We start from the raw sequence: 22082 nt of genomic DNA on the forward strand, positions 1-22082 counted from the left end.
AGCCTGGCTAAATAAACCTCTGTTGATGATAGGATCCCAATTGAAAATGCTGCATTTGGACTATCAAGAAAATGAGAGCAAAAAGTGAAAATTGCTTTTTCAGAATGTTTTATCTTATGTTTGGAAAGCCAGAGAATTCACCTTCTAATTTTTTAGTAAAGTTTCCTGGGTAGTAAATGCTTTTAGAGCAAAGACTGGAAAATACAGCTGGATGCTTCATTGACACAACCTGCTGTATGCGAGTCACCTTGCCACCTGCGTGCAATAATGCCTCTGTATTTGTGTACACCTGCTATGCCACAGTCAAATCAGAAGGCATTAGCTCATGCTGAAGGACATATGACTAGTGAGATGAAACAACAGTGTAGGACCTTTTTGGATTATTGTTTGGAGGTGATGCAGTAAATCTGTGTGCGATCTGTGATAAACACTGCCAGTTTATCTGGTATGTATCCTCCCCTCAACTCTCCATTCTCAGCCCTGATACTCTAGACGTTTAAAAGCAATATGTAGGTGGTGTGAAATCTTTACATGTTTCTTATATAAATATTACATGGCAACAAGAACAATGCAATTGAATTGTCACAAAGAGTGTGAAAGTTGGGTTTTAACTGCAATTTTCTCTTCAAACGTGAAGGTATCATCTCTGGAGCAGAAGGTGTTTTGCTCACTGACCTCCTAGGACCATCATGACCATACGCTTTGGGAGAGCAGAAAAAGGTACTGTAACAGGCAGAAGGGTCTCCCCTCTCCCAATACTCTGTTGTGAAACACAGGGCTCCACCGTAGCTTTGACATGGCCTGCACCTTGTGCAGGTTCTCCACTTGTGTATTTTTAAACAGAAGCAGGATGTGACAGTTTCCAACTGTGCAACATGGAGAAAACCATGGAGATGGCAAAATCAGCTGAAAAGGTGTGCTATGCTAGAGAACAAAGAATTCAGATGCCTCTAATTATATCAACTACTTGGGCATATTCTTGGCAAAAGCTTTACAAAATCTTTACAAATCTCATTTCTGTACTTTCTTATGTTCATATATTCTTGGCATCCCATTCAGGATGCAGTCCCATATTCTGCTGTAGTTTCTTCAACCCCCACCAGGAATAAGCATCTTTACATTAAATCAGCTTGGCTTGCATATATTAGTGTGTGTCTTAAACATATAACTGGTTAAATATTCCTATTACAAAAGCATATTTCTGTAGTACTATATTTTGAGAATATTCTGGATTAATTTTAAGGAAGACATTGCTCAGATGGTGCCTTTAAGGTATGTATTTATTACTTTTATTTCCAGAACTACAATATGGCATAATTGTCAAGAAGATAATTTAACCAAAAACATACAGGCTCAGATTTGTACTCTGATTAAGAACATTGACTTGTGCAAGAACAAGCAATGTGGGAATCCATTGTTTCTTCCAAATCCTCATTCTTCTGGCTGAAGTTTCCATCTAGAAGATTCACAACAGTGTCTAAAGAAAGATGAAAAGGATACACGAAGTTAAGATCAAGTGTTTATTTTTGTGTTTTTAATATTAGTATACGTAGGTCTGTGCTATTGAGCGCACCAAACAATCTGAATTGTACTAGAAAGAAAAAAGGAGCACTAAATTTGGGGATCAAAGTAATAATTCACAGTGTTCTTATTACTCACATGATTTCAGCACACAGATAATTTTACACCTGTAAGTATAAAGTTTTTACCTATAGGCAGACAATGGAAGCCCAATCTGACTCGTGTGGTGTTTGTGGGGGTACATCCAGACATACACTGAAGCACAGGGTCAGTGGAGTAGATCTTGATATCCTTTCCATGAATTCACAAATTCTCGCTTCAACTTACAGTCTGACAACACAAATCAGGTATTATAACATTTAATTAAAAAATGAATATGGTTTTAATACTTAAATGAATACATTCTTTCTATGTACTTTGGCATCATATACCAAGAGATATTTAAACATTCTGTAGTAGTTCTGCTCAAATGATTATTTCACATAATGATTTACAAAAGTAAGATCACCATGGAATTTAAATTATGTTCATAATGATTGATAATTACAATTAACCATGCAATTACATTATTTCCTGAATAATTTTAAACCTTACATTTTAATAAAACTATTGTAATTGTATTTTTCATAAAGTAGCGTAAAAGATTGTAGATATATATTAATTCAGGTGGGTAGCTGCATCAGCATGTGTAGGCTGCAAAGGAACAAGTAATAGGTTTATTCCATGCTGAAAAGAGAAGAAAGAAAACATTTCGGCCGTGGAGCCTTCGTCAGGTGTGAGAAAGACAGAGCATTAAGCAAAGGTAATGTAGCGGGAGAACAAAAGCTGGGAGAGAGGAGGAGCGAGGGGGCGGGAGCAGGAGACAGAGAGGCCAATCAGGAGATGTGAAGTCAGGATACTGTAGGTGAAGAGAGGTGTGAAATTAAACCTACAATGAATAGAGAGAATTTAGAAGAAAAGTAGTCTGTCGTCAAGAAAAGGGGGAAGGTGTGATCCTAGCTGCAGGATAATTTTAGTTTCTGTAGTCTTTCTGACTTTGAGTTCATTTATGCATTTATCCACTTGAAGAACCTTTAAGTTCAATAATCATTCACAATAATATAGTAACCTCTTTCTGAACGTTGGAAGTACTTTTATGCAAATATTAGCATAAGCAGCAGAATTCAGGTTTTCACATACAGTTGGCAAGTGTCTCCTGTGATAACCCACGACTGGGTGAAACTCTCTTCACTCTTGGCAACACACCCTCCAGGCATCTGGTACTCGCGCCTGGACTCCTTATCTCCTCGACCACACACACCACGTCTTCCTCTTCATCGTACCATCCACCCAAATCTGTGACAACACATCAAACCAAAAAGCTTCATTAGAAAAATCTTTGTGGGAGGTGTAATGTAACAGGTTAGTCTCTAGATTCATAACTAGTGGGTTGTGGATTCAAATCCCCACTGCAGACACTTCTGTTGTACAGTGCCTTGAATGAGGTACTTTACCCCAGTTTTTCTACTCCTACCAGCTGTACTGTATAAACTGTAGCATTGCAGGGGTAGGCCCTGTGACTGACCAACAATCTCGTTCTGGGAAGTGGAGGGCTTTGAGCTCTCTGATTGCTTCAACACCCAGAAATCAGGGTGTGTTTTGGCCCGATGCCATTGTGTGTGGATTAAAAGGAATTACCTATGTAGTTCTTTACAAAAATATGTATCTTTCAGTTGTAGTTTTTACTTTAAAAGTACAGGAGTATAACAAGAAAATATTAAATCTAACAATATGCCACAGTTACAATTCAAGTAAAATGACTATAAGCACTATAAAGGTTACAACCATTTTAGTCATGAATGTTGATGAATGATTAGACATGTCATACAAAGTAATACTGAATTTGGTTTTAAAAGCATGTAATTGCTGTAACAGTGTATCTGACTAGAACAAAGTTTGTGATGAAATGTCCCAGGGTGACTGAAATATAAATTCAGCATTGTCTCAATTACTTCATAGGGCATTGTTTCCTTTTTTTTCTTTCATGTAGTTCATCCTTGTGTGCCTTTGTTTGAATAGGGGTGTTCAGACAGGTCAAGCTTGAGACAGTGCACCAAGCCAAATATTAAACTTGTTCAGCCTTTGCTGGAACTTTAGACTTCTAAAGTTAATATTTTACATCGAATGCCTAACCCTAACCCTAACCCTGCAATGTTATTGACAGGGCCCTTGCCCAAGCCAAAAACACCCCTCGGACCATCAACCCAATCAGGAACTCCCGCCGTAACAACCGCATTCCTTTGGTGCTTCCCTACCACCCTAACACACTTCCTATTCCCAGGACTATTAACGACAACTTTTCCATCCTACAGGATGATCCCTCCATTGGGGCCCTCTTTTCTGACCGCCCCATCATCTCATATCGCCGAGCACCTAATCTGCGCAACCTTCTTGTTCATAGCTCCCTTGACCGCCCTCAGCAACCATCAATACCAGGCACTTTCCCTTGCAAAAGAGCTCGCTTTCACCTACAAGTATACATCCAGCACCACACTCATTCAAGGCCCCAGAGGGCATCTTGTTCCTCTAGCAACCTTATTTACTGTATCTCTTGCAGTAAATGCCCAGCCATCTACATTGGAGAAACAGGAAGGAGACTCGGAGACCGCTTCAGAGAACATGTCAGGGCTGTGAAGATTAAAGATCTCTCCAAGCCCATTGTTTCTCATTTCACTTCTGATGGCCACGACCACTCTAATCTCCCCGTCTGTGTTCTCAAAGACGGTTTTCCGAACTCATACATCAGAAAGACTACTAAAACCAAACATATCCTGCAGCTAGGATTACACATTCCCCCTTCTCTTAACGACAGACTACTCTTCTTTTAAATTTTCTCCATTCATTGGAAGTTTCGTTTCACACCTCTCTACACCTATTCTGACTTCACACCTCTTGATTGGCCTCTCTTTCTGTCCCCTGCTCCCGCCTCTCACTCCTCCTCCCTCCCAGCCTTTGTTCTCCCGCTACTTTACCTTTGCCTACTGCCCTGTCTCTCTCACACCTGAAGAAGGCTCCACGTTCGAAGGCCTAAATGTTGTGTTTTCTCTCTTCTTTTTTTCAGCATGGAATAAACCTATTACTTGTTCCTTTGCAGCCTACGCATGCTGACGCAGCTACCCTCCTGAACTACTCCTACTTACAACAATGCAGAAACTGTAGTAACCAGATGCCTAAGCAGGTAAAGATTGTATTTTTCAAATTCTTTCATCAATTAAAAAGTGAATAGTTATCTATACAAATTATTAAATAACTTAGGCAATTATACATCAAGCAAGGCACCTATTGTATTTATGAAACCACATTACAGTTTATTTATTTTGCTATCCCAATCATGAATAGTTTGGAAATTATCAACCAAACTCTGCATTCTCTGTAAATAATGTACAGTACACTATTCAGGCATATGCCCAGTCACTTAATGAATGTCAAATTTAGACTTGCATTTTTGTTGTTCACCTATATATATTAAATATACACATAATCATAAACATCAGAGATTTTTCAAGGGTTGTACTGCTTAGTTCGTCCAGGTACAACCTCCAGGAATGTTCATCCTCAGAATGATGGGAGCTGCCAATTAAAAGTGATCAAAAGAGCAGCAAGAGCATAATATGAAACAAGACTGCTCTGCACTGATGACCTCAAAGTAGATCAATACCTGTATGTAATTGTTAATTGTCGTCTGAAACAGGGCTTTTGCTCCGTGATTTCAATTTTTGTCATATATGGATATACATGCACCATATGTAAAAAAGGAACCTTATCACATTATGTACTTTTAATCTCAAAATGCAAAATGTGTCAATTTTGTTTAAAAATGACTAAATATTAGAATAGAAATAATAAATTTCAGCAACTTGACTGAAATGCAAAATACAAGGTTTAAGGTGCACTGGTCAATTAGAAAGAAGATACTTAACAGAGGAAAATAATTATTGATTAAAAACCTTGGGGGGGGGGGGGGGTTGTAAAGAATTGTGGGATGTTCCATGATGTCTTCTTGAATGCAAGTACTAAGCTACACTTTTGATGTGTGAACATTGGAACACAAGTGTGATTTAAAGAGAAGATAAGAGAAACCAGGAAGGACACTATCCTTTTTTTGGCTTTTCACGTGAATAGGGTATAAAGGACATTACAAAAGAGCAAGTTTAATATTTTACTAATGGTATTGCAAATTTCTCTATGAAGTTAATCTGTATAGACATTATCATTGAAAAATGACCTCAAGGTCAGGTGGTTTAGAAAGGGTGACCTAAAAGCAAATGCAATGTGTCAGAAACAACATAAGGCAGATTAGAAAAAAAACTGAAATATTAAGTTGGTCCATAAATTGAAATTAAAAACAAATTTTATTCTAAGGCATTTAAATAAAGAGTATGAACTTAATGGTCTTCATCTTGCAACATTAAAATGTTAAACTTCTATTCACCACCTAACATACTGGATCACAAAACTCCTGCACAGTCCAAATACAGTGGCAGCTTATTGCTTCCTCACACTGTGAGATGAAGTGTCATGGTAGTGTACTAAGCCTTGTTGCATTGGTAGATGCTATTGTAGGAGGTTAAATTCAAACAGATTGAGATTAAATTAAAGAATAAGCAAATATCAGAAAACATTTAAGTTAAACAATTTCAGAGTTATTTCTGTGTACTATGTAGAAAAAAAACAAAAAGGGAAACTGAATTAGTGGCTCCTAATGAAATGGACCCCAATGATAATATTGACCCCCTAGTTATGCCGGTGGGTATGAGTGCTTTAAACAACCAACAATAGCATTGGACACACACAGCCCAAGACATGTATATTAAGTTTCAGAAACCTTGATAAAGATCACCATGAAAGGTTAATTCTAAAATCGCAGGTATTCAAGGTGTGTCGGCTATGCTGCAGTCCCTGAAGTTAGACAGCAATGGTGAACGAAAGCCGAGCTCCAAGTGCAGGTTTTCAGAGGAGCCTTGGCAATCTTCAGGAAGGTTCAGCAGGAGCAAGGCTATAATGAGTGATGAAGGAGTAAATGATGAGAGATGAGTGACTAATGAGCAGGAGAAAGGCTGCCTTAGCAGTGGAGAGGCTGGCTGGAAAAAAAAAAGCTTCCCCGATTAAGGCTCCTCCAAAAAAAGACTACCTAAAAGTGGCAGCGGAGAAGCCTAGGGAGCCGTATCCTACAAGGTGAGTGAATAAAAAAAAAAAAAGGTACAAGACAGGAAACGAAATGCAGAAAAGGCTGCAAGATGCCACTGATTCAGTACTCGGAAAAAGAGAAAAAGCTTACACCGATCACTCTAGCTCCACAGAGCCCTGTGGAAGCAGGGAGGAAGCCTAAAATAGCCTGCTCACTTGGCTCTTTGATTTGGGGATTTTAATTTCATATTTACAGTTTCAGTCTTTTCTTTGAAAATGTGGATTCAGATGTGTACATAAACAGTAACTGTGAAAATATTTAAACACATGCACAAGGCAAGGTACTGTGTATCCTTAGTGTACCTCTAGAATCTGCTACCCTTAATGAAATCTATTGATGAAATCACTCAAGTCTATGTAATACATGTTCCTAAAATTGTCTTGGTGGTTATCAGATCTCATTTGGAGAGTCATAAGTACTGACAATCTATACATCATTATCTAGACTCACCCCAAACCAGTCATCCACCAGATCGTCTCCATTCTTTAAATGGAGTGAATGAGTCTGTGGCACTGTAGGTCTTTCATCCTGAACCTCAGAACATTTCGAGTCTAGTCTTCAGGAACAGTGTCGACTTGGCCTGGTGTTACGTGGACAGTCAAGGCAACCCATCTCATTAACAAACCACGACTCCATATGAACCAAGTCTACACCTTGTAATGGCAATCTTGTATGGCTGGGACAAAGATTTTACATTCTACTTATGACTTATAAAACAAGGATCCACTGCAATTTAGGGATCTACATTTCACGTTTGTGATACATTAATTGCCATTTGGCAATGACTATTCCATCTGAATGAAAAACGTATTACCAGCAGACTAGCATAAATGCAGTCTTTATGCTTTAAAAATTAAAGTTGTGTGTTTATACACTCGAATAAAAGAAAAACAGCAATGGGATGCTCCACTGCTCCAGCCCTGTAGAGCAAAATGAACAGGGTACCGTGGCAGGGTTTCCCACATCAGAAAAAAGGCAATGGCAAGATACCTCCCTATCTTATGAGTGCATTTTCTTACCTAGAAATAAGATAACCCAAAATACAGAAAGATTTAAACAAAGTTTAAAGTTAGTTTTACTACATGTGTAGCTTGTGTTTAGACCACTGTTCCACAAGTGGGACCCTTTTTACAGGTATTGTAGTGAAGTTTATATATAAAAAACTTTGCAGATCATATTGGCTTTATTGAACCTAAGAAACAAATTGCATTGATTTGACAAGCAATATATTTTACAAATCTTTAAAATACCAAAACTATGGATTTATTGACAGTCTCATTAAAGAAACTTGATCATTACTGCCTAAGAAAATTACAAAATTAAATTAGAAAATCGTAACTCAAAAGTACAAAACTACTCACTCAACAAAAATCCACATCACACTGAAAAGCAAATATACATTCAAGCTCAATTTCTCTTAAATATACAGAAGAGATCTACTTACAGATTACACCAATTGAGGTTGCAGGTTATTAAAATACAAGCAACAATCTAGTATTCCATGCTCCAACATATCTTTTTTCCCCAAATGTACCGAAGGACTTTAATGAGCCAGTATTCTTACATAAGAAACCAAGCAACAAAAAAAAAAAAGCTAAAAATAGTAAAACATAATTCAGAAATACTGTAAAATTTATAATCTATACACTTTCAGGAGAAAAGAAAGTAACAGGTTTTTGGCATTTTATTTAATTGTTACATAAAATCAGTTAATAGAGATAACAAAACTGAATTCATGGTATTTGTGGCATCTAATCCATTGTTGACATGCTGTGATTTAAGGAAAAAAACCCTCTACAAAAATAAAACATTTTCCAATTTCAAAGTCTTAATTTGGAGTATTCTCATCTCCTGCTAGAGAATAAATACTATTGTCATCAGATCCAGTGGAATGTCTCGATTTATTTAACACTTCACTAGTATGAATTATGTTGGAGTCCTGCCAACTTCCTTTCTTTGGCAGTGTTCTGGATGAACTGTAAAAAGGAACAAAAAAATACCCTAAGCATGCTTTACAAACAACAGTTAGTACAAGATTCCACTGCCAGTCACACGGGGATACATTTCTGAAACCCACAACAGTGGACAAAACCAGAGTTAGTAAATACTTGAGTATATTGTAAATCAGTGGTTGGGCTCCCACAGTCTGTGATGCACTTGTCTACAGGTAACAATTTCAAATTCTCTCCTTTAAAAAGGTAGATACAGTAGCCTGAATTAAAATTAAACAAATGTAATAAAATTAAGAATATAATAGAATTTTTATAGGGTTACAAATAGCAAAAGATTTGAACATACCAAGAGAAATCATGTGTACACAAATGTAAAAAATGTGCAACACTATCTAGGAGATAGTGGAGAAGCAGCAAATTTCCTAAAATTTTCCATGGACAGAAATGCATATGAGCCAGGGTTTCTACCGTGAGCAAAGGAAACCTGTACTTCACAACTTCATTACTGAAGTATGGTACACTGTTTTTCCATTCCATCGTTTCAAGTTCAACCATCCTCATTTTACATTAAAAAGAACAAGTTTCTGGTTAAATTAATGAACTGCATAGGCATATTCTTAAATACAAAATACTTTAAAAAACAAAATTTGTTAGTATGCAGTATAAGTTACCTTGGGTCTGGAATGAGGCGTAACGTGCGGTAGAGCTCTACTGTTGATGGCATCTTGGAAGTGGCAGATTTAGGTGTACCAACAGTGTGAGACACAGATTTGGTCAGCTGTGCTGGAGTATGGCCATTCCACAATTCAGTCTCTGTACCTAAGACATGTATTCTCATTACTTCCCCATTTAGATAAATATGCAGTCAAACCACTTCACAAAACAAAGTGGCATCTTAATAAAATTGGAAGTCGTCAACACTTCATTAAGAAAACAAATGTTTTGCCTGACCAGCACTTTGCAGTTTGCACATTTAAAAACACTTAACAGGAATAAAGAATGTAGTAGATACCCAAGTAAGGCAATTCGTTAAAATCATAAGTTTGTTGCACTGCAAAAATGCAAACGATTTCCCGCCTAGTAGTATAACTTAAACAGGCTTTGAGCTCAATCAAATGTACAAGGGACCAAGCATAACCATCAATGGTAATTTGTTCCTGAACTAGATCAATTTCTTGATGTGAAGGGCAGTAAAAGACCCATGTCCAAAAATGGTAGTTATTGCTCCATTCCATTTCAAACTAGTGTTGGAATCACTTTCCCAGCATCTTACTGGCATTTACTTATGAGGAGCATTAAAAATATAATCTCTTCTTTAATGACCTCGTTGATCTAAAATTTGTCATTACCCATTAACTGAGGAAAAGCAAAAAACATTAACCCTTTTATAGATGCACACTTTAAGGTTAATAATATTCAATTTAAATCTAAGGTAAGAACATATTTTTTTCCCATTTCAGCCAAAAATGGGGTCCTCCATACCACTGATTATTTCAATTCAAGCACAAGGTGCTTCCATCAAGTACACACTCAGGGGTGTACACTTATCCAACCCATTTTTCTAGGTATTCATCTGTAATTACTTTTTAGAATGTTTGAGCATTTGTTTTTCTGTTGGAGGTTGTGGGTTTTAAATAAAGGTCAAATTAAATTTAAATTAATGCATCTTAGTGTCAGGCTGTTAGGCCAGTTTTATTTTGGAAGGGACTTTCTATAGGCCTGTACAGCCATACTTTGTCATCCTGTTTAAGTTAAAGAAAAACTACTGGACTGTATATTTGCCAATAAATCAAGATTAATCAAATTGAGAAGTATCCAAATAAAACAAGGGGAAAAAAAGTTGTACTTACTGACAGATAAGGCACTCTGAGATTTTGAAGTTTGGGGTCTCTTACGGTCTGCAAATGGGGTTATGTTCAAAAATTGTTGTTTTAACCATGTTGCCCTGTCGTCTTCAAAAACTTTTCTCTGAAAGTATAAAATAACCTGTATTTTCTGAGAAAACAAGAAAACATCCCCTTCTACAAGTAACATTTAAAGGCATTTAGATCAACTATAGAGAAATACCTCATTGCCTAATCTAATTGCAGCTTCTGTGAAATTTCTACGCTCTTTTTCAAAGTTTCTCCTTTGCTCATCAAAGAGATCCCACTCCTCCTTCAATCGTTCCTTCTCCTCCAATAGGTAACAATCATGCAGTAGAGCAGCAGTCTCATCATCACATGGACAGGTCAGCTGTTGCTGCAAAAAAAGTACCTTAAATTAGACTGCAACAAGAAACCCACTTCTATTTATGTGGTTTAGACAATTACATTTAATTTCTATCGCAAAATGAAAGGCTTATTATTTCTGCTAGTTCTCTTTGGTGGAATCTGTTGTTTACAAGGAAAATTGCAGGACAGCTCTGGGAACATACATAAAAACACAGAAGTGTAAGGTTTGACCTACCTGCCAGAGCTGCTGTTGATTTTTAATGAAGTCTTTACATTGCTGGATTTCCAGTTTCAGCTTTTCCATTTCCTCCTCATGGATTTCTCTCGCAATTACATCCTTATCAATCTGAGCCCCCTTCTGCACCAAGGATGCTACAAAAGTGAAATGTAAACTTCACTTTCATAAAGACGATAGTCATGATTTTTTTTAGACTTACATAAATCTGCAGGAATCCAATCATTACATGCTTTATTTTATGTATTAAAAAGTACACACAGGGTTATAAACTATGATGTGTACTCACTGACCATCTGAATTTAAGCTGTGTGGTTTAAAGACATTAGTATGTAAATCTTAACTAAACCCCAACAAATTAGTTTTTGTTCATATATCGTGAAGTATTTTAAATCACCATTAGTTTAAAGGAACAGGAACGTGCAAAAAAAAAAAGTGCCTACATTCTCTTTTGAATACTTAAAAAAAACGTTTTCTTCCAGCTGATAATTTTTACACTTATGAACAAAAAAGGCTCTATTTGGCAGGAACACAGACAAGTTGGAATAGTAATTAATCTTTCAATACCTTATGACCAGGTTTTTGAAGTATAAATCACATTCGTTTTCAAAACAGCATAACCTGTCCATTCCATTGTGAATATATACTCCTCCTCCTGGGAGAGTATTGTATTCTTTGTTGACATCCATCTATCTTTCTGTTTTTGTGGCAAGAGTCCAACACAACAATACCTCTCCCAGGGTATAAGCTTGAATTGATCCAACTAAGCAATGTCTTTAACAGTTGCGATGTTCCATCTTAGACAGAAGAGGGCACTGCAATCTCACATATCATCAATTAAGTTACGCAGTTTGTGTACACAAAACGATCTTTGGATGGACAGTCTAAATTTCTTAACATTTATTTTTTTAGGTTTCAAGAAGCTATAAGCAGCATGATGAATATATGGAGCATCACAAATTGAATCAGGAAAATACTCAGGGAGCTGTAATTCATTTGAGGTTTGTTTGCATTTCTCATTTAATGACAAAGCAATTGATCCAAAAGGCTTTTTCCATCTTATTTCCAATTTCATCAGCTCTTCAACAATTAAATGACTTCATTTGGTTGTGGACGAACCAAGCAAAGATCCCTTCTGTAAAAGGGTAAAGTTGCAAGGATCCCAAGATGATGTATTGCTAAGAGGGTGATTTCCAAATATAAGCATTCTGGAGAGTAATTTTAAACAATTTAAAAATTGTAAATATTGAACAAAGGCAAAATAGAATAGTATTTCCAAAATGGGCCAAACACAAATGTCCTTTCAGTGAACACAGAAAGAAAGCAAAAGAGCTATAACAATCCTTCCAGTTATGTGTAGAGATCAATAACATTACCAAAATACTTTAGGAAATACTACATTCAATAATTATGAATGTCTTAAGTCTTTCAAAAGTTCCTTAAATTATATGCACTATATACAGTATATTGAATGTATATATTAAGGGTTCCAGCTATACAAGCATGGGATCACCATAATTGTAAATAAGGAATATCAAGGAGACAGTTTCAGCACTTTCATTGACCATTATTATTATATGCGGTTTAATTACATGGGTTCCATCTGTGCTAGAGGCCACACGGTCAGCTTCTAGGACACTTTTGGCCCCTTCAAGAAGGGCAAGCATTTCGCCCTCAGCTCATATTTCCGGTACATTTGCCCTCCAACATGCATGTGTACAGAAAGTTTTAATTTTGGTAACATTTGGGGAACCTGACAAGTACATAAGTCTTGCATGGAGAGTTGCATCAGTGAGATCTTAAAATGAATAAGTTACTTTTTTAGGCATGTAAGCAGGGGTCTTCAGGTAGGTCTGCATAAGCAATATGCTATGCAGTCATACGTTGGGATTAGAGCAATCGCAAACATCCAGCACATTAAGTAGTTTAAACTGATTACATGATTGAAGATAGGGATTTCAGGAATAGGATGTTATGTAGTTGCATCATACAGAATGCATTTGTTTGGACCCAAACTTTAGAAACCATCTCTTTGCTCTTTTACCAAGATAAATTTAGAGTACCTTGGTTATCTAGTTGCTCCACATGATTCTTGAGTCTCCTCCATTGCTGGCGGATGCTGTTGGTGAGCTGCTCCCTTGCGTGCTCACACGACAACTCCAGAACCTCTCGGCTGTGATCCCCCCCCTCCTCATCATTATCAGACAAAGCCTGTAACACAGCAGTAACATTTAGCCTGGACTCCCACAGCATACAGGTCCCTCAAACAAGATACAGCTGGAAATTGAAATTATGGCCCCAAGAGAAACCGGTAATACCCACTTGTTCTAGGCTGTCTTCAACTTTCTCCTTCAAGTTGAGTTTCTTAGGACTTAAAATAGACATCATTTCTTTTTTCATCTGCTGTAGAACTTTCTTCAGCTCTGCATTTTCCCCCATCAAATCCTTTTGTCGACACTCATAATCACTTAGCAGGGTTTTGTACATTTCACCTTCATTTCTTTAAGGAAAAAAGGGATAATCTGAATTTTAACATTTATCAAGGTTAAATGAATAATCTGAGTAGTGCCATGTATTGTTTGATGAAGCAGCATAGCTCAATTTGGAATATCAATATTTTAAATCAAGACTATAATGCCTTAAACTGCAGTTGGTAAACAAAAAAGCATAAACATAAGATTACTTGTTCATCATTTACCTGGCTTCAGTCTTTCCAGTCTTCCAAAGGCTTCTCTTCCCATCAGATCTTCCAACATAATTTAGAACTTCAATAGCTGAAAGAATACCATTTAAAGACAATTTGAATAGATAAAATGAGAGGATACGGGGTTAGGCTTTCCGGTACTGATTAATAAATCGGTTCCAATGCTCCTGGCTGTGTTGTTCAAAGTAGTTTCTAAAGGACAAGAAAAACATTTTTTACTAAACCATGTTCAAAAAAGACCCTCAAATGCAGAATAATGTCAATATGAAAATCACTGCAAGTATGGTAAATCTCTGTTAATAGTGAACAAACTTAATTCAGAGCATGTGATGAACATAGACTTTAGGGACCACAAGGTTCCAGAAGTCATCATAAGCCTATTCTTGTACCCAATTAACCCAGCTGGGCAAGCCACTAACAAGTGGATTTGGAGTTTAGTAAAACTAACTAGCACTTTGCCCAAAAGAATTACTTGTCCTTCTACACTCCCCATATGCTGCTGATTGTTGTTTTGATTCTCAGTCCTAATTACCCACCGCATGCCACATTAACCAAGATATATACCTAAGTAGTGTGCTCGATTAGAGTACATTTTAGTCACCTCCACTAGGAACAACTCAGTACTTTTTACTGAAATCCTATCAGTGCTATACAAAAGGGAACTGGGAAATGCAACTGCAAATGCAAATGCCTGGCGGTAGAGGCCACCTGACAGAAATGATAGATTACAAGAATGAGATGGGCACCACTCAGCTTAGGCTAATAGTATACAAATTAAAAATATTTAAACTAGATTTGAGACGGAGAGCTGTGATGGAGGATGGAAAGTGGATCCAATACCACAACATTATTGCACCAGACAATTATGTACACGTAATTAAAGCGCAAGATAAACTACATTTGCATGCAGTTATCATTTAATCAGAAGCACCTAAAAATGGCTAACACCACAATGAATACAGCATTAGCAGTACAGCATACTGAAGACATGAAAGGAACAGAAGGATATAACAGAACATCTACACAATTTAAAACTAGTTTAATCAAGGGTTTTGATATGTTTGTGTCAAATGTATTAAAAAAAACATTAAAAAGACCTGTGGGTACATGCCCACAGTCACATATAATGAAAACAGTAATGCACACATGTGGAAGATGCATTATACTGTAGTTATCATGGGAAACTAAGGAAAATCAATGCGAGAAAACAATTAAGGAACTGTGATCATAAATTCAATGAGGTTCATTGGCATGAACAATAAGAGTGTTGCCAAAGCAACAACTAGCCAGATCTCTACAACAACTATAAAAGGCTCACAGTTCCTAAGGTTGCAACAAGAGATCACGTATGGGTCTGTCAGCTCTATTGACTTTCTTCCTACAGTAGCTGCTGCAATTCTAGCAGGTGCAGGAATTCTGCACTTCAGAACTGGATTCTTTTTACTTTCTAGTATGGTTGTGGCGAGGGAAGGTATCTAGTGTTATACATAATGGATCAGTCTTAAAATGTTTGGTTTGGTCATAGATTGCCAATGTGGATTGCAGCTTTGAGAAAAGGATGTGGTGTATTTAGATTTTCTAAAGGCTTCTGAAAGTCATAAAATTAATACTCAAAGGAAATTAAAAATGGTAAAGAAAACCAATATCTAATGTCAAACTGGGATTACGTATTTATTAGTTATTATCTATGCATTAGAATGACTACTGCTCTTTATGTGCGTCAAACAAGGAGAATTAGGAAACAATGTAAAAGCATAAAAATACTTTAAAAAGACAGAAAAAAAAAGAACTGGGTAAACACTTAGCAGCTGACATCTAGTCTACATGTACAGAGAACCTAGATACAAGATGGACAACACTGACTCTGAAGTGTTTTTTACTTCAAATACTTAAGTAAAAAAAGCAGAAACAACAAATAGTATTGAGATAAACACTCTGGTGGCAGAGAAATGAAATTTCTGGGAAAGAGTAACCAGATATATTCCCCAAACTTGATGGCATTTAGAACTGAGTACAGGAGACACTTGTTCACACAAAGAGTAGTGGAAGTGTATTACGAATTAGACTTCTTGTTCTTAAAAAGTAAAGGAGTATTCCAGAAAAAAACATTTTAAAATCAAAGCTCTAAAACATCATATATACCTACCCAACTTTTTATCTTTTTTGTCCATCAGAAGCTGATGCAAGCGTTCCTTCAGTTTGGTGTATTCTCTCTCCTTCCGCTTCATATCATGGTTATATTGAGTCGCACGACTTGCTATTATATTTTGAAGCTTCTGTATCTAATGAGAATGATAACATTAAGTGATCAAGTTAAGACCTTAGCTGTCTAGGCTGTAAATTACAGAACAGCAATTTGATGTGCATGAAAAGATAATGATGTACAATAAATCAAATTATCAGACAGGAAAAGTTTATTTCACCATTTGTACTGGTAAAAATCACCCTTCCACATTTTTTTTTTGTTAAAAAGGCATTCTGTTAGGGCAATGAGTCTGGTCTTACCTCTTCTTTATCATTTTTTAAATGATTTTGTAAACTCTTGATTTTCAATTGCATCTGACGTTCTTTCTCATGTAGTGCTGTATTTTCCCTTCTCAGTTGTTCAAGCTGATCCTAAGAACACCAAATAATATGAATTATGCAAAACATAATAAATCAATCTGAAATATTAACATTATAAAAAGAACAAATGCATAAAGTAGTAAAATCAGCATTAACACATTTGAAATTCCCACTACAATACACTAAGATCTGGTTCTAGCTTTGGAATTCTTAAACCTTAAGATACTAAGCTTAGACTTATTTCTTACAGACATTAAAAAACCCTTGTTTGGTCACACATGCACTATCCTGATTTAGAACAGGCTAAGTTGTAAAATGAAGGGGAGTTCTAAAGATGGACCTTCAGACGGGAGTTGCTGACATGGAGGTGGTCCAGGTCACTACTGGACTTCAGCTGCTCAGTCTCCATGTCCTCCAGGGAGCGAAGTCCTCTGCGGTGGAGCTGCAGCAGCTCATACATAACATTGAGCACAGTCACCAAGCTCAGGTCTCTCTTCCCATTGGAGTCACTGCACAGAGCAGCAAAGCCAAGTGAAGAAAGCTCCTATGAAGAGAGCAGCAATGGTTATTTTAAATTCACATTACTGGTGAGCAACAGTAGTGCTAACTAACTCCATCTTACCAACTTATGCAAGCTCGCAATTGTACAGTAAATGTATGTCTTTATCACTCTGTCATAAACATCTGTCATAATAGATTTGACAATGACAAAAGCATTGTTTTTGTAATCTATGAGTAAGTAGCCTAATGCATTTTGTTCTACTAAAACCTCGTTCTAATTATTTCTAGTAAGGCCATTTTAAGCCCTCATGTATGTGATTTGTCAAAGTCAGCATAATGATGTTCAGAAGATTTTTTTCATTTAAGGCACAATATAAATTACCTGATTAACATATGAAATGCACTGGGCAACATTGTCCTCTGTACAAAAAGCACCTAAAATGTTATACGAGTGCTTAGACAGAAGAGAGCACTGTATCGAGGAGGGAATATCAAGCCCCAGGGGAGACATTGCAGGTCTAGAGGAACACAAAGATGCATCTGCGCTCCCTGGAGAAAAGAATCAATGACAAATTACCACCGGCATCCTAGTCTATTCAATTATACAATTACACTCAGAGCAACCCTGTATTCTTTTATTGCAAGAGCTTCCTGTGTCATGTTGAATTCTGAACCTTTCATACTGGTTTCTACTGTTAACTTGTAAATGTATTGTTCATAATGAAATTCACCACGGATAAAAGCAGTTAACAGTTTAATGTAGAAAATTACTTGTGATTTTTTAAAAAGAAACACAACCCTATATAAACACAATCACTTGCTACTGATATTGACACTACATTTAACATTCTGTTTGTGTATCACAGGTTATGAGTTTCTTATATGAATTTCCAACCCCTATATAAAATTTATATAATACATTTTATCAAGTATTTTAAAAAAGGCTAATTGTACATTTTTATACATGTGTTAGCACCAAAAAGAAGAACATAATGCCAGTGGTTATACATAAACTAATCAGTTTGTCAGCTCAAGGAGATACAAATTGTTATGAATGGCAGTAATTACCCAGTGAAGCCTCAGGCATTACTGTCCTCCAATCTCCCATAGCAACTAAAGGCCAAAACACCTGAGGCTGATCCAGTGCAGCAGACAGGGCAAGTGGCAGCTCCAACACATCACAGTCCTGAAACAGAAAAATAGAGCCTGTTAGATCACGTATAGCTATCTAACACATAGGGGATTAAAACAGCCTAGTACCACTGCTTTGAAGGAGATGACTTCACTGTTTTTGTGTACAAGCATTAAGAGCTTAAACAAAAAGCCACGTACAATTCTCAGCTGCTGTATATGAAATATTAAGCCAATACATCACAATTAGTGATGTAAATTAAGCGAATTACATTCTCAAAAAGGTTATGCAATATTATAAAATGTCTGTCAAGTCTGCCATTTATATCAATATTTACATGCAAGTCGAAATTGTCGTTAACAGAAGCCCATTAAGTTTTTTTTCTGCAAAACAAGCTGAACTACTTCATCCACCCTATAATTTCAAACACATTACGCATGGTTTCAATTTAAAAACACATCCATGCCTGCACAGAATCCCAGCTCTACACTATCCAGATCCACAAAAGCAAAGAGTATACCACAGAGTAATCAAGCTCTCAAACAGCAAGGAGGTCATCATTACAAGTGGAAATCATATTACCGTGCCTACGTCGTTATCTACTAATCCGCTGCACAGATGGCCTAGCATTTGCAAAAAACACTTTGCCCTGCTCCAACTGGATCCCTTACATTGCAATATGACCTAGAAAACGTCAACACAAACCTGTTTTGTCAGTACGTTAGCAAGACAGCACACAAAATGTGATATATGACTGATTTACAAGAAGAGGCAGAATTAAAATTCTTCTACATATTCTTAAATTGTTAAATGTAGCTTGAAGCTAGAAGTAAAAATAATTCAGTTTTTTTATAATTCTGCAATTTTTTTAAAATGCCATTGGCAATTTAAAATGACTTCATAAGCATTGTGCAGCTAATACATGTCTAGTTAGATTACACTTCTGCAAGTAGTGTAATATTTTTCATTTGCCAAATACTACAGAGATTGAGGCACTTGCTCTAATAAACAAAACAACTGAGAGAAGCATTGTAAAATGCAAGTTGTTTTCTACCATGTGTAACATGGTAAAACATTACAACTGGACATGACGCAACCATAAATTCGTGGCTCTCCCATCTACTTTAGTTTGTAATGAGAATATTATGAAAAGTAAAGAAGTCATCGTAAAAATCTTAAAAATGCATCATTACTTTATAGCCTTTTTGCTGCGAAGAATACATTACCACATTTATAAATTTTAATTGAAAATGATGTAAAAATGGTTTTAGTAATAAAAATCAGAACACAAATCTGAATGCTAACCAAATGATCTCCATTTGTTTCTTTCACAATGATTCAAAGATTCTTATGAAAGCAAAAGAAAGGACAAAATCACTTTTAGAGTGGACCAATATTTCCCCCAGCACACGGCAACAAAATTAACTCTATTCAAACCCTGTCAAGTAGGGGAATGTGAAAGGCACAGCTCCTTTTCGATTTTTGTCCCTCCTCTTACCAGAATTTCCAGTCACAATTTGCTGTGCCCCACTTCAGCTTTCCTACATGCACCATAACTAGAACAGTGTATTTTACTCTTAGCATGTAATTAAAATAGATTCTATCCTACTAACAATACAGCGGTAGGCAAGTGAGCTGGTGGATGTCTAGTTCATTTTATTTTCCAAAATAAAGTGTAAGATGGCACCATCTAGCATCCTACCACCTATAGCTGTAATAAAAAGCAAAACATACAGCTCGATTATTTATACAAAGTGCAAGTCAAAGTATTTACTGACAAATATATAAAAGTCATGCATCCCAAACTGTAGTTGGGCAAAAAGGTACTTCTCATGCATTATCACAAGTTGATATGACAGGGTCAAGAACAATTCAGAAGAAACCAGAACCAGAGTGAGCACAGTGGATAGAAACTTCATATACAGAACAAAGGACATGTTCTACCGTTTCACCGGCAGCAGGCAACATGCCAATATTAAAAATGGTACCATCACAACAGGGAGTTAATAGCAGACTTGCCAAGCCCCTGGTAGCTTGTGAAGCCTTCTGAAAAAAAAAGTACACAAAATATGTAAATATTTTTAGAGTTATCAATAGCAAGAAAAAAAAAAGGTTTCTACCATTTAGTAAAGCGGCACTACATGATTCACATGATTAAAGTGTCTAGTCACGACACCAGTAAAAATATTCCCAAATACAGCAATACAAACCAATGGGAATCATCAATATAGTCGCATAAAACAAAAACTGATTGAGAAATGTGCTCAAATTAAGTGAGAATCAGTGTAAACCGAGAAACAAAAAGCATGCTCGGGTATAACGTAAACAAAGAGAAATGTATAAAAAGATTAAATGTGATAGTAGTTAGACATTTCTAAAAGTTGACAATTATCATCATTTCAGTTCATGAAACCGGTTAGACCACAAGTCAAAGCTGTCAAGACACAGGGCCGCTGGACTGCCACGGCTTGACCAGGACTGGAAAACAAAAATGCTGACCGTACGGAGCTGGTCGATTTTCTGTTGATTCAGAGGATTAGCTAAAGCCGAGCTTTTTTAACACGTTAACGTCCCAGTCATACAAATAAACTAGTTCAGAAAATTTTTATTCCAAGGAATCATAAATAAAATGCATTGAGGAAGTGAAATCAAATATGTAACACGGAAGGCAGTAAAACCTAAGCAATTGAATTATGCCCCTTAACACTTGACTACAAAATTATTATAAACACACAGCTATCTTGTAGGCTCAGTTGCGTATTGGGCTGCAGAAGAGAAACGGGGTTTGAAAAGACACTCACTACATAACACCAGATGAACTCCTCTCCCAAGACACCGGCGTTCTCCAGAACACGGTAAACCTATAAATCCACTTCAGACAAGTCCCCAGCATCCAAGTAGGATATTTTAATCTCTTGATCACCAACAGCTGATACTACCAACCTCCCCCACTCTCTCAACAGGCGCAGGTTTGAAGCTTCCGACTCTCCGGCTCACCAACAAACGTTACGGTCATTGGCGAACCTGTTGCCAGGCAACCAGTACCTGCTCACAGTATTGGCTGACACCTGGGCTTTAATTACAGTCCCTGAGAAACCGGTGGGCGTGACATACAGGCATCAGCAGGTGCAAAACAGCCCAGCCTTGCAAACCCATGCAGTTCGTTGTTTGATGGTTATTGGAAGTCAGCTTTTCATTTTCTCATATTTATTTCTTCATTATACGGCAATCGAAGGTTATGCATGGGTTTTAGTTGCGTTTACGCACTCTGCTCAGTTTTAGTTTACTAGGTACTAACACTAGATCCCAGAGCAAACTTTTTTTTTCTGTTTCCATGATTTACGTCAATGTACTGTACGCGTCGTCTCTAAAACCAGTTGTATTCTCGCGTCTTCCGGTACCTGAGGAGAAATCGCTTTTATTATATAACTTCAAAACATGGGCGGCTACATTTTCTGCAGCATTTTATACTACAATATCACAAAGAAATATTATCAGCATCAATAAATTACTCTTTTTGCACATGTGATGGGATTTTCTTTTTCTAGAAATGGAATCTGGGTGTAACTGAAAAGGTTTTGAAAAGTGAACCTTCAAATGTTAACCCCTTAAATTTGCATTTTATACACATTTAGTTTGGCAATTCATGCTATAAAAGCTATTATTTACAACAGTTTTTTATCATATAACAATGCTGTCAATATTTTATTGATTGCAGCACAAGAAATTTGATAATCAAAGTCTTTTTTTAGGACTCAAGGTAGGATCAAATATTACTAAGTACTGTGGCTAAGGATCTGTGCCTGTGACTGGAAGGTTGCCGGTTCAAATTTCACAGCCGGCAGAGGAATCCTACTCCATTGGGCCCCTGAGCAAGGCCCTTAACCCCAACTGCTCCAGGGGCGCTGTACAATGGCTGACCCTGCGCTCTGACCCCCAGCTTCTCTCCCTGTCTGTGTGTCTGTGTCTCATGGAGAGCAAGCTGGGGTATGCGAAAAGACGAATTCCTAATGCAAGAAATTGTATAGGGCT

General features: G+C 36.9%; 1 protein-coding gene across 4 annotated transcripts; it reads right to left on the bottom strand.

The window, feature by feature from the left end:
- Positions 1–7912: 7912 nt before the first annotated feature.
- Positions 7913–21057, bottom strand: LOC148651677 (afadin- and alpha-actinin-binding protein-like). 4 transcript variants are annotated; one of them, XM_088597630.1, is made up of 15 exons: positions 20852–21057; positions 20039–20096; positions 17987–18104; positions 17301–17467; positions 16758–16961; positions 16358–16468; positions 15999–16134; positions 13847–13922; positions 13471–13648; positions 13212–13359; positions 11149–11285; positions 10768–10935; positions 10551–10668; positions 9372–9519; positions 7913–8724 (listed from the first exon to the last, which is right to left on the bottom strand). In XM_088597630.1, the coding sequence occupies exons 2-15, from the start codon at positions 20039–20041 to the stop codon at positions 8577–8579; spliced, it is 1860 nt and encodes a 619-aa protein (XP_088453756.1). In that variant the 5' UTR covers positions 20042–20096; positions 20852–21057; the 3' UTR covers positions 7913–8576. The 4 variants fall into 4 exon arrangements, with proteins under 4 accessions (XP_088453756.1, XP_088453755.1, XP_088453757.1 ...); XM_088597629.1 differs by having other exon boundaries at positions 10768–10941; positions 20852–21056; XM_088597631.1 differs by lacking the exon at positions 20039–20096 and having other exon boundaries at positions 10768–10941; positions 20852–21055.
- Positions 21058–22082: the final 1025 nt, after the last annotated feature.

The sequence above is a fragment of the Lepisosteus platostomus genome, chromosome 11 (assembly GCF_059453375.1).
Source record: "Lepisosteus platostomus isolate fLepPlt1 chromosome 11, fLepPlt1.hap1, whole genome shotgun sequence".
Lineage (NCBI taxonomy): Eukaryota > Metazoa > Chordata > Actinopteri > Semionotiformes > Lepisosteidae > Lepisosteus > Lepisosteus platostomus.

Bases quoted from the DNA above. Each gene is read 5' to 3' on its own strand.
- LOC148651677 (XM_088597629.1), bottom strand. The intron at 16,135-16,357 runs GTAAGACCAGAC...CATTCTCATTAG, and splicing joins TAAAAAATGATAAAGAAGAG to ATACAGAAGCTTCAAAATAT. The intron at 11,286-13,211 runs GTACTCTAAATT...TCACTTTTGTAG, and splicing joins GGAGCAACTAGATAACCAAG to CATCCTTGGTGCAGAAGGGG.